Source organism: Mus caroli, chromosome 6 (genome assembly GCF_900094665.2).
Source record: "Mus caroli chromosome 6, CAROLI_EIJ_v1.1, whole genome shotgun sequence".
Classification (NCBI taxonomy): Eukaryota; Metazoa; Chordata; class Mammalia; order Rodentia; family Muridae; genus Mus; species Mus caroli.
In genome coordinates, this window is record NC_034575.1 from 43,340,423 (window position 1) to 43,353,194 (window position 12,772).

The window sequence follows — 12,772 nt, forward strand, 5'->3', positions numbered from 1 at the left end:
CCATGGCCAGTAGTTGATACTGACCTACCTTCTGAAGCCTGTCTCTCTCCCACGGTATTTGGTGGTCTGGGTGACAGAAGGATTCCTGCTTATCCCCCACTCTGAACATATCCTCAATGTGGCTACACCTGGAAGCTCTGTGGGCTTATTGCTCTGAGGTTCAAGCTTTCCAGAGAATCTGTCCATGCTCTCCAAAGACAAGCAATCCTGTGCCACATATACAGAGACCACAGTTATAACCAACACTGGATCTCTGAAGACAGAGCCTGCCTGACATGTCCTTCTTTCCATTATGAGTCCTAAAATCCCGTGTGAAGAGTAATAGGCTCCTGCCTAACAGCTCCAGAGCACCACAGACAGACAACAACTCTTTCAACTTCCACCATTGTATGCAGCTTCCTAAAGTTGTGTGGGCATATGCCACAAACACAGATGGGTGCCCAAGGGCTCTCCTTGTGTTTGTCTTCTCAACGCCAATAAGACTTCCATGACCATAGAAAAGGAAGCCCATTGAGAAATCTCAGGAAGATGCTTGATTTCTGTAGAAGGTGGAGTTTTCTGTATCTGAGGCTTTTACTTCCTTTTCAGGGACACTGCAAGTTAATTATCCTACTTCAGTGATTGTCATGTGCAAGGAAGCTACTGAGGGGAAACCCAAAAATTACCAACAACTTCCCCCTATGGCATTGTTCTAGTGTCTAAGCTTTATCTGCATGATCCCTCTTCAAACACCAGAAACATATACAGGTATGCGGATTAGCTCCAGTATTGTCTGTAACAACAGAATTCTGGAGAAAGCTTTCCATCTTGTAAGGAACAATGGTTCCATAAACAAGGGCATGGCCACACTGCAGTGCCAGCTGATGGAGAAGGGGACGAACAAGGACCATCTGTGGACTGTAGGGAAAGCCCTGCCAACGTATTTAATAGCAGAAAAAATGACAGTACGTGTGAAGTGTGCTCCTTTTCAGCTTAGAATAGGGAGACTAAAGATCCAGTTTTACAAGAATGGCAGGTATAAGGCATATACACAGCTCAAAAGGCTAAAAAGAACAAGGAAGCAGACTTTTCCTTCATGGCTCCTTCAGGAGAACATGCCTGAAGAACTCTAAACTGCAGCTCAGTCAGTAACAAGCTTTCTAGGCAAGCATGAGGACGTGCCTAGAAAGTCCAGATCCCAATGTCCAGGGAAAATCAATCACAGCAGAACGTGTCTGTGACCACAGCACTGGAGTCAGAGGGTAGAGACACTCAGATCCCTGGAGCTCCCTGTCCAAGCAACATAGAAGTGCCAGGTTCAGAGAGAGATCCTGCCTCAAAACAGTAAGGTGGGGAATGATACACAGTGTTCACCTCTAACTTCCACACACAGAGGGGTGCCTACACATGCCTATGCATACACACATGAAAGCAAACTTACACATACATCCCCCCCCCAAAAAGAAAGATTAACAGAAAAGTTTAAAAAAGAGGGTTGCAGCTGAGAAGTTACCCAAAGTATGTGGAAATTGTTGAGAGCAACATGAACTAACAAGGTGCAGACTCGTATTCTCTGCACCTCTGCCAGTTGTGGGTCTCTGTGTTCCTCACTGTCTACTACAGTTGCAGAAGCTTTTCTGACAAGCATTGAGAGACACTATAATTTGTGTATGCAACAATAAATTTTTAGGAGTCCATTTAATGCTATGTCCATTTAGCAGAATAATGGTAATAGGTTCTCCCCTAGGACCTATGACACATCTAGCCACAGGTTACCATTCCGACAGTGATTCCGCCAAGTCTGAGTTGTATCCTGTGAAGCAAGACTGCATCTCCTTCCCTGAAGGCTGAGAGATGATTGCAGAGCAGGAGGTAGAGACACTGTTAGAGCCAGAGGCAGTGTACAAAGGAAACAGTGAGTGTCCTCCAGACACATGGGGCAGCTGCAGTTAGGAGCTCACTGTGGTTATGACAGCAAACAAAAGTCCCGTGAAACCTCAAGACAGACTGAATTCCTACATGGAGGCAGGTGTGACATCCCACCCTAACTCTTTCTTTAAAGAGTATTTACACTGGCAAATCAACCACACTCCAGTGGAAGGTCACATATCTATGGATAAATATATGGGCAGCACAAATTGCACTTGATGGGGAAGAGACAGAGGACTCAACGTTGTGTGGGTACGAAGAGGGTACAGATCTGGGGGAGTTAGGGATAGGAGTGGATATGGTCAAAACTCACTGTAGAAATTCTCAACAAACTAATACAAAGAAAAAGGTCAAGAGGAAACTAACAAGGTGTGTGTGTGTGTGTGTGTGTGTGTAATTTCCTACCTTGAGCCTGCAGACAGAAGAAAACAGAAAAGCAGACACATGGGGAGCCCATGCTGTCCCCTTAACACTGACTCCTAAACTGCATGAACTGTCATTCATGGTGACTCTTAGCACCAGGATGTCCAACGAGGAACCAGGAGCAGAAGAAACTGGAGTCATCAAAGTTGAGAGGCAGCCGAGCAGAGGGTTCAATAGAACTAATCCAATCCTTCTCCTCCACACATAAAGGAGGGCCGTGATTGGTGTAGGGTAGCAAAGAGGAGAGTGGGTTAGAAATCAGAGGGCAGGCAGCTTCTGCAGGGCACAAGTGTGTGTGCGTGTGTGTGTGTGTGTGTGTGTGTGTAACTGTTGCCAGCCCTACAACACTGAGAGTAGTTTTAGGATATAAAGCTGCCCCCTCACTTCCCTCTCTATCTTGCCCAACTGTCAGATCTTGCTATGCATGAAGTTGGGGCTCAGTTTCACCAGCTTAATAAGAACAGACTCTCATAGATATGTCCCTATAGGGCACTGATGAGGCTGGCATTGGAGCGGTCTGACCAAGACGACAGATCACAGAGCAGGAGGCCAGCAAGAGCAAGTCACAGAAGTCATTTCAAAGCCATTCTTGGATGACAGAAGAGGGCCTTGAGAGGTGGGTTCTGAGAACAAACCTGCCTCCTGTTGGGTCCAAGGAAGCCTACTGGTTGCTGAGTTCTTCTTGGCCTTCGTGGCTCTGATGTAGTTGTGGCCCCTGACATCTCTGCTGCCTATTTATTTCAGAAGACAGAGTTCTGAATCCCTTCTTTAACATCTTCTCCTTTGGGACAAATCAGAAAGATCTGTAGGTATAATCAACAAAATATCAGGGGACCGGACAGGAAGGGCAGGAAGCACCAGGCAGGATGTACAGTGTCTGCTGTAGGAGTCCAGCCCTAGTCTAGAAACGTGGTGAAAGTTCAGTTGTCGCAGAGGTTGAAGTGAAGAGGGGGTAAAGAGGAAGCTTTGGGAGTTGGGGAACGGTGAGAATGCCCCTAACACTGAAGTGGCTGATGTCTGTCATTACACATTCTTCACTGAACTCTGGCCCACATATTGGTCTTGAGATGGTAACGTGTGCATCCCTGTAGCTCTGCTGTTGTCACCTATGGAGGAGTGCAGCTGGGAAATCAATGGGACACTTGAGTACACTCCACAGTCAGATAGAGCCACTAGTCTTAGTGTCAGGTACAAAGCAGATTTCAGTGAGATGGCACCAGGAAAGTGCCTCTTTCCAGGAACCAGCAGTGTCAACTGCAAGTTAGGGTCTAAAGAAATCAGAGCTTGTGACAGTGACAGTGTCTAGCACGTGTGCAAGAGCAGAGGTCTCCCTGTGACTCTCTATATAACAGGGCCTACCAGACAACTCCAGCCAACCCCCAGAGACAGGGCAGGACAGAATGACAGCCACCCATTTCTTCTAGCATTGCAAGCAAATGCTCCCTCCATAAGCACACAGTACTTTGCTGCAGTTTGGATGGAAAATTAGGAGATGGAAATCCAACAAGGAAAGGGTGAGGGGCACCATGACTCACTACCTGAGTTGGGTTGACAGGGTGCTCCCAAAAACTAATGGTAAGGAGGCCCTGACTTGAGTACCACACAGGGATGCCAGAGGAGGCTGCGCAGGACAGGACTCTTCCCATCCTGATTTCACAAACAGGCTCAGTCTATAGCATCCAGAAACTCCAGGGCATAAGGTCCAAAGGGTCCAGACTGCATCACTGAGGTAAGAGAAGCTAAATCAATAATCCCTATGTTGCTGAGACACTAGGCTGTCCTAAACATTTTATATTTGCTGTTAGCCTTGTCTCATTTTACTCTAGTGAAACAACAGGGACGGGACCAGACAATTTAAACAACGGGCTCAAGGTCACACAAGTAGTCTTCAATGTTGTAACATCCCAGGACTCAAACGCAGTCAGCTTAGCTTGAGTGCAGAGCCTACATTTGAAATCTACACTTCAAAATATATCTCTCTAAAGGTGATTTTGCTCTCGGGATCGTCCTCTGACCCAGAAGGACACAGGTAGCCCGAGGGGACTATCTTGTGCGGTATGACTTATCCTCACTGGGATAACACCCAAAGTGGGAAACGGAAAAGCTTATCTAGATAAGAAAGACTATAAGAGATTTTCAGATGAGGGGAAATAGGAAGAGGCACACACCAAGACCTACACAGTGCTGAGTTCTGTGAGCAGGAACCCAGAGACTTCAGCTGACTTCACTGGGAAGAGTGAAGAAGTCAGCTAGGAAACAGACAAGGCTGAAGGACAGGCACTGTGAGGAGCAAGTGTGGAGAAGGAGATACTGAAGTCTTCCCTCCTATGCTTTGTTCCAGAGCCATGGGGATGGCACAAAAGAGCCTGACACTGGGCTGGGTAACTGCCATCTTGCTGTTACAGATGGCCATTGCAGAACGCCCCAGGTGGAGCCTGAATGGCAGGCCCCGGGTATTCTCAGACCTGAGTGTTTATGAGATCAAGATTGTGCAGGACTTCCTGATGGACAAAAAAGAGCTGCAGCTGCAGCCATCTGAGACACCAACTTTGGGCAAGAACTCAGTATACCTCATAGAAATGCTGCTGCCCGACAAGGAGGATGTGTTAGATTTTCTGGACAAAGGAGAAAGGAGTCCTGTGCGGGAAGCCCGTGTCGTCATCTTCTTTGGTGCTCAGAAGCATCCTAAAGTCACTGAGTTTGCTGTTGGGCCCATGCCATTACCAATCTACATGCGAGAAATATCTCCCGGGCCTGGGCACGATCCATCCTGGGCATCTAGACCCATTTCCAAAGCAGAGTACACCCTCATCTACCGTACGCTGACAGAGGCCACCAAGCCTCTGCATCAGTTCTTCCTTGACACCACTGACTACTCACTAAAAGAACGTGTTGAGGACTATCTGACCTTCACATATATGGCCCCTGATGACACAAAATCTGGCCAGCGCTGTAGCTGGTTCATGTTGCAACGCTATATGGAAAGCCACTTCCTGCAGCCTACAGGTCTGGAGATCCTTCTGGATCATGGAAGCACAGAAGTCCAGCACTGGAAAGTGAAGCAGCTCTGGTATAACGGCAAGCTCTACAACAGCCCAGAGGAACTGGCTCAGAAATACGCAGATGGAGAAGTGAGTATACTGGTCCTCACGGAGTCAGTTGATAAGGACATAAAGCAGCCCCTAGTCTTCTCTTCCTCCAATATCCCAGAGGACTTTCCCACTACCAACAGCATGGCTAAACCCAGAGTGTCTGAGCCCCATGTTTCTAGCTATAACGTAGAGGACAACACGGTGTTCTATAGAGACTGGATTTTCTCCTTCCGGCTAAGACCCTCCTCCGGTCTGCAGATCCTGAATGTGCACTTCCGGGGTATGCGTATTGCATATGAAGTCAGTGTACAAGAGGCGGTGGCACAGTTTGGAGGACATGTATCTGCAGGCACTCAGGCCAAGTACATGGATGTGGGCTGGGGCCCTGGCAGTGCTACTCGCCAGTTAGCCGCTGGCATTGATTGTCCAGACACAGCCACCTTCCTGGAAGTCATTCATCACTATGACACCGACAGACCAGTCTCCTATCCACAAGCTCTCTGTCTCTTTGAGATGCCAGCAGAAATGCCAATTAGGCACCACTTTAACTCCAACTTTAGAGAAGACTTCAACTCCAGTGCAGGGACAAATGGACACATGCTGGTGCTACGGACAATCTCATCAGTCCTCCACTATGATTATATTTGGGACTTTGCTTTCTACACTAATGGAGCAATGAAGGCAAAGATGCAAGCCAATGGCTTGGTACATGCCACCTACTACCAGCCTGAGGAGATGCGCTACATCTCTCAATCACACACCCATGTATTCAGCAACATTCACACCCACCTAGTACATTACCGCATTGACCTGGATGTAGCAGGTAAGATTCAGGACCACACCAACTCAGATACTCAAATACTACCCACATATAGCTTTGCTCCATGCATTGGAGCTAAAGAGTACTAGGAGATTGTTTCAGCCACGTTCTGTGCAAAAAGAAACACACGCCACTGGGAAATGGTAGTAGTGAAGAGTACCCTAGGGTTTCTCTGGTTGTGCAGTGTGCATCTTATTGGCTCTAGAGTAGAATATTGCATGGACATAGGGAATTCCATGGGAATTAAACGATGCTTTGGCCTAGCACTCTGTGATGGGTTTTAGTACCGTTTGAGGGTGCTCAGTGTGTTTCTTATAAATGTCATCATAAGAAGAAAAGTGATATTTGGCATCACATCCCATAAATGAACAAGGCCACCAGAAACAGATAGGTGGCTTCCACATGCTCATTCCCACTGGGCCCTCTGGTCAGGAATACAAACAGACTGTCTGCGTCTGCAAGCCTGCAGAAACGTGGGCTTCCTGTTCTACATGGTTAAAAATAGACACACTGGAGCAGGCTCTCCAGAGAATGAATGGTGGGATCGCAGTGAAGATGCGACAGTTGCCAGGAATGACCCTCGAGCTGTCCTCTAGCTTCTCTGGTTTCTGGTTTGCTTGGTCTTCTAGCCCATGCTGCTAGCCCAGTGTCTGGCCCTAGCCTGGCATCTTCTTGGCAGTTGTCTATGGTTATGGCTTAGTTGGAGACCCTGGGGTAGAGGAAGCCAGATTTTGTTTCAACAACTGATTCTTAACCTTTTCCCCCTCCTGCCTCCAGGCACCAAGAACAGATTCCAGACACTGCAGATCATTCGGGAAAACATCACCACCTCTAAGAACCTGAGACATCAGGCACTTGGAAATACCCTAAAGCAAGCAAATTACACCCAAGAGCAACAAGCAGCCTTCTACTTTGGAAAACCGCTTCCCAATTACCTAATCTTTAGCAACCTCCATACAACCCACGGGATGGGCCACAGGAGCAGGTACCGTCTGAAGACCTACTCCAAAATCCATCAGGTGCCACTGCCAGGCTGGCAAAAGAAGCAAGGTGTCTCTTGGACCAGGTGAGTTTGGGAAACACAGCCAGGGATTCCCTCACAGTGATTATGTATTCTGTTTGGGCTTTTGTCCTGGAAGGTTCTTTTCTATGTTTGCATCTGAATATGCATCCTTGTGCACCCCAGGAGGGGGTGGAAATGCGTACAGAGATCCTGCCCCTAAGACGGTGATGGGCAGTTTTCCAGACCCCTAGGGTATAAACATGCATTATGGAGAAGGACTAAATTCTCCATCCTTGACACTGGGGGTGTTACCTAGAAAGAGATCAGATGCAACTCTTGTGCCCAGAGCCATTGGCTTCTTGTCTACCTGTAGGTATCCCTTGGCTGTGACTGAGTACCAAGATTCTGAGAAGTGCAGCAGCAGCATCTACAGCCAAAATAATCCTTGGGATCCCCCTGTGGTCTTCGAGGATTTTATTCAGAACAATACAAACATTGAAGATAAGGTAATGTCCTAGTACCCACTGCCTACCTCAGGTCTGTTGCCAACCACTGCCTAGACCTGTCGCTGGTTCCAGCAGTCGTAGTTACTGAGTGGTAGGTAAATCCAGTGTCGTAGCCGATGGGTCTGCCTTTTAAAAGTGGAACTGAGGACATCCCATGAAGTCTGTGGGCACGGCAAGTCAGAGTGACCTTAGGTGGCTAGTACTCAGCTCTGCCCTGCTCACTGAAGCCTTTGTCTCTCCCATAGGATTTGGTGGCCTGGGTCACAGTGGGCTTCCACAACATACCCCGTTCTGAGGCTAGTACCAACATGACCACACCTGAGAACTCTGTGGGTTTTGTGCTCCGACCCTTCGTCCTCCCTGGCTTCTAGATACAACTACAACAACATCAACCACTACATCCCTGGAGACAGAGCTTGCCTGATGCTCCCTCCTTTCAACCACAATAGGACCTACAACCCTGTGTGAAGAACCAGGCCCCAGCTCCTGCTTAACAGCCCCAGATCAGCACAAGAGCAGACAATAAACCCTTCTACTTCTACCCTTAGATGTTGCTTCTTCGTGGTCGGAGGTTGGGGGGCAGGGAATGGGCCCCACCCTCATGGGTGGCCATGGTTACATTCAAACTTGTCTACTGACCCCAGAAAGACATTAATGACAAGGGCAGAGAAACCTTCTAGAATACTAGAAATCTCAGATAGGTTTTTCAACATTTGAGGTTTTCAGCTGTCTGTCAGGAAGGCTGGGGGTAAATGTTCCACCTCAATGAGAGCCATACAGAGGAAGCTACTATAGGGAAACCTAAAAAGATTATCAGCACTCTCATCCTGTGGCCATTGTTCTACATCTAAGGTTAACCCCCATCAGCCCTCTAGAAACATAGGTAAAACATATTGCATGTTTTTTTGTTATTGTTATCTGTGACAGCAAAAGCATGGAGAAGACCAATCAATCTCCCATCTATAAGGAAGAATAGCACAGTAAACTAGGGCTCACTCAGCCATGCTCAGGGCCAGGTGAGAGAAAACTATATGAGTGAGGACAGTCTGTGGACTGTGGGAAAACCCACAGATTAAGTGGGAGGTTAAAATAGCAGAGAATAGCATGCATGAGCGCTGTTTAAGAATGTGAGGAGACTAAAACTCCATTTCCCCCAGGAATGAAAGGTAGAAGGCCTCTGGTGCCATTGAAAGCTGAAGGAACAGGGAAAGGGATTTTCTTTCATGGCACGGTTAGATATGCAGCACTAACAACTCCAGGGCTAGGACTGGAATGAGGCAAGCCTGGGCACTGACATAAAGATGCACACAAGGCTGCATGTCTATACTCCCATCATGAGAATGCTTGGTGGAGATAGGCAGATCCCTTGAGCTTGCGGGTTCATCCATTAGAGCAGCGAGGGACCCTGCAGAGAATGAGAGACAGCCACACCCTTCACAGGGATGTGTGCACATATGTGCATGAATACTGGCAGATTCTTATGCATGCAAACCCTCACCACACCCCTGCAAGTAACTGTAATGAAACTGGCTGAATACCTAGTGCACAGTAAAGTAGAAAGGAGCCTGTCCAGAAGAGGAATGGAGTGGGCAGGACTCACCTGTGTTTAACAGAGAAAAGAGTAGAGGGTATGATTTTAAAGCATCGTGTTTATGAATGAAAACATCCTAATGAACTTACATATGTGCTAATTGAAACATTTATGAAACAGTAGGTGGCAGAGAAGAGAGAGGTTATGTCCATGCTCAGGGCTCTAACCTGCAATCATCTGAATGACTAGTAGCCTAACACTCCTGGAAATTCTCAATATGACCACCACCAGTCCAGCACCTGGCAGGCCCAGATGGGCTCCCAGTGAGGGGAGCAAGCCAGAGATAAGAGGAAGACAGCTAGCCAAAGACTAGAAGAACTCCCAAATGGGGCCATGTGGGTGATCCAGGCAAAGAGCGAGCCCAAGATGGGGCCCTGATAGGGAGCTAACCTGAGGTGACCACCAATCCAGTGCTGCACAGGCCAGCGGGGGCAGATTATATGAGATGACCCCTGCCTGGTGCCATAATACAAAGGCTGGACACAGCACTCCTGAGTCCGCTCCTGAGATGGCTCAGACACTCAGAGACCCTTGCACTCAGAGGAGCAAGTAAGTGGTAGAGAAATGGAAGAGAAGGAGAAGCAGAAGGGTGTGGGCACTAGAACTGGAGACTAGGGGGTAGTGAGGAAGAGCCTGATGTGCATAGCCAGTGATGCCACCTAGGACCGTGGTGAGGGCCTGACCTGTGCTGCCAGCCCCTCCCCTACTAAGCACTTGGGAGAGCGGGCCCTGCACCTCACCTGGGCAGCATGGTAGAGCTTTCCCCCCATGAGTCTGCTCCAAGGATGTGAGTCTGTCTTGAGGGTGTGAGTATGAGAGAACCAGCCTTGCCTTTTGTCTGCTGTACATTGGCATGGGCTAGAGAGAGATCCTCTCCCCTTGTTTTTGGTCTTGCCACCTGTGGTGGGCAGGAGAGCTGGCTCCACAAGGATCATGAGAGCAGAAGAGGAGGAGAACAGGTCCTGCACCCTGTCTGGGCATCGCAGTAGAACTGACCCTGATGGCAGGGGCAAGGCTAAGCTGGTCTGAGGGTGTAAGGATGGGAGAACTGGTCTTACAACTTATCTGCTATACAGTGGCACTGTCCAGGGAAAGATACCCTCCCCCTACCTCACCCCTTGCCACCTATGGTAGGCAGGTAAGCTAGCCCCAAGGGTGTGAAGACAGGAGAACTGTCCTAGCCTCTTGCTTGCTGCAGCACTAAGGAGAGAGTGCAGGCTCTCCACCTTGCTTGGGGAGCACAGTAAAGCTGACCCTGATGTTGTGGGCACAGATGAGCCATCCTTGAGGGTATTAGAACAGGAGAGCTGGCTCTGCCCTTTGTGTCTGCAGCTTTGGACAGGGATGGGCAGGAGAGTTCACCCCTGTGGTTTGGGTGCCTGAGAGCTGGTGGGCTGGCCAGTTCAGATACCTCTCAGGTCTAGGTCCAGGGCTTTGAACTGGCCCACCCCAAAGTTTACTCCATTGATGAACTGCTGGAGTGCTTGAAGGGGCCAATCCTACAGACCCAAAACTACAGGATCTCCATCATACAGGGTAACAGCAGGATATCTGAGAGGAGTTCTAGTGAGGTTCCAGTACTGATAGAGCAGCAGAAGCCTGTCAGGAGTCATAGGACAAGCTAATAACTAGCAGGTGATCTTCCTGAGATGAGTCTACTTTGGGTTAATAAATAATCCACAATAATCCATAGGCAAGACCCAGGAGAAAGTCTTTTTAGAAAAGATGCCTGCTATTAATATTATGCTTTTCCTGTTATTAACAAACATATATATCAATCACTAAGTATTAGCCCACCCTTTTGGGCAGCTCTCTGCAGACTACAAAGATGTACTGTCTCTTAGTGATGATATACAGGCTTCTTAATTCTTAATAATAATCCTATAATAATTCCTAAAATTATATCAGTATTTATTAAGCTCTTTTATGGTGGGACTGCTATTAGGTCCTTTCTGATAGTCAAATGCAATGAGGACTCTAGTGATCTCCGTCACCAGTTAATTGCTTCTATTGCTCAGAGCACTTTCCAAAAGGTTGTAAAACCATTAACCAAAGGTTATAAAAAAGGGAACTAAAATTTGTTATAGGTACTAAATCTAGAAGATAAAATATTGACTGGATATATCTATACAAAATTTCACTAATAACTTAGTTATGGTTTTTAACTCTCCATGAACCTGTGGGGCTGTGACAGGTGATGGATGTTTCATCAGCTAATTACTCCTAATGGATATGCATGTAAACATTCTCTGTTGTAAACTTCATATTCGATTTATGATTTAAATTTATGTGTAAATTTGTAATGAACTTTTTACCATGTGATCCTATATTCTGAAAGATGTATAAGTGCTGAGGACAAAGAAAGGAGTGAGAATTTCCCTTGCCCTGCTTAGGGTCTTTCTGCTTTTCCCCTTTTTTCTTCGAGAGCTTTCATAGGAAACATTTACAACTTAGAAATAAACGCTAAATTCACTTTCAAGGTTGAAAGTTAGAACAGTGCAGTTCCTGCTGAGACAGAACAAAGGCTACTTTACTTAATCCGTTGTTGTTTTAGGATGAGGTGCTAAGTGCCAGAGACTGGAGTTTCTGGCCTCAGAGAAACACAGAAGGCAGGTCAGCTCAGCAGCAAAGTAACCTAGATAAGTAGACTTGTTATTATTATACAGCAATCCTAAGTATCCATTAAGACAAAAGTCTTACCCTGCACCAGCCCTCTCCCCTCCGCTGATTTAAGAGGACCCCACAACAAAGAAGAAGAGCATTCTGGGGTTGGACCCCAGCAGAAGCCAGAGGCCTCGTACCCGACAACGAGTTATTACAATGAACGTTTGCAAGCAGAAACGTAGGGATTACACTGTGACTGGCTACAGCTTCCACAACAATAATTTTTTCTTCTCTGTTGGGGAGGAGGTTGCAAGGGTAGTGGGTGAGTATGAGGGGAGGAGAAGATGAGTGGGGTTGGGGTACATGATGTAAACTTCACAAAGAACCAATAAAAAGTTTTAAAAAACTTATAAAAAGCTGAAACCTAGGGGATGGGCAGACAGTTCAGTCATTTAAGTGCTGGCCTTGAAAACACAAGACCAGCAGCAAGAGTTCCCCCAGAACTCACAAGGGCAAAAATTGGTTGCTATTCCACACTTTTAATCCAGGAGCTGAGGAGACGGACAATCTAAGGAGAACCGTGACTAGCCAGCTTTACCTCCTTGGAGACATTCAGGTCAATGAGACACCTAATCTAGAAATGGAAAAAAAAAAAAAAAAAGGAAAATACAGATGTGGTGGTATAGACCTATAATCCCAGAAACTGGAAAGCCGAAGCAAGATGGTCAGAGTTTCACTGCCATCCTCTGCTACGTAGCAAGTGTGAGGGCAACCAGGGTTACGTGAGACACTGTCATGCCAACAAACAGTAGAGAGCCCCTGGGG

General features: G+C 47.2%; 1 protein-coding gene and 1 non-coding gene across 2 annotated transcripts; both read left to right on the forward strand.

Annotated features, from left to right (window-relative positions):
* The first annotated feature begins 4,486 nt into the window (after window positions 1-4,486).
* On the forward strand, window positions 4,487-8,291 carry LOC110296761 (amiloride-sensitive amine oxidase [copper-containing]-like). Its single transcript, XM_021165532.1, has 4 exons — window positions 4,487-6,246; window positions 7,021-7,309; window positions 7,620-7,752; window positions 7,998-8,291. Exons 1-4 carry the CDS (start codon window positions 4,659-4,661, stop codon window positions 8,121-8,123), a joined length of 2,136 nt encoding a protein of 711 aa, XP_021021191.1. The 5' UTR covers window positions 4,487-4,658; the 3' UTR covers window positions 8,124-8,291.
* Window positions 8,292-9,416: 1,125 nt separating this feature from the next.
* Window positions 9,417-9,544, forward strand: LOC115031423. Its single transcript, XR_003837057.1, has one exon. It is a non-coding gene; the product is annotated as a small nucleolar RNA SNORA17 (small nucleolar RNA).
* The last annotated feature ends 3,228 nt before the right edge of the window (window positions 9,545-12,772 follow it).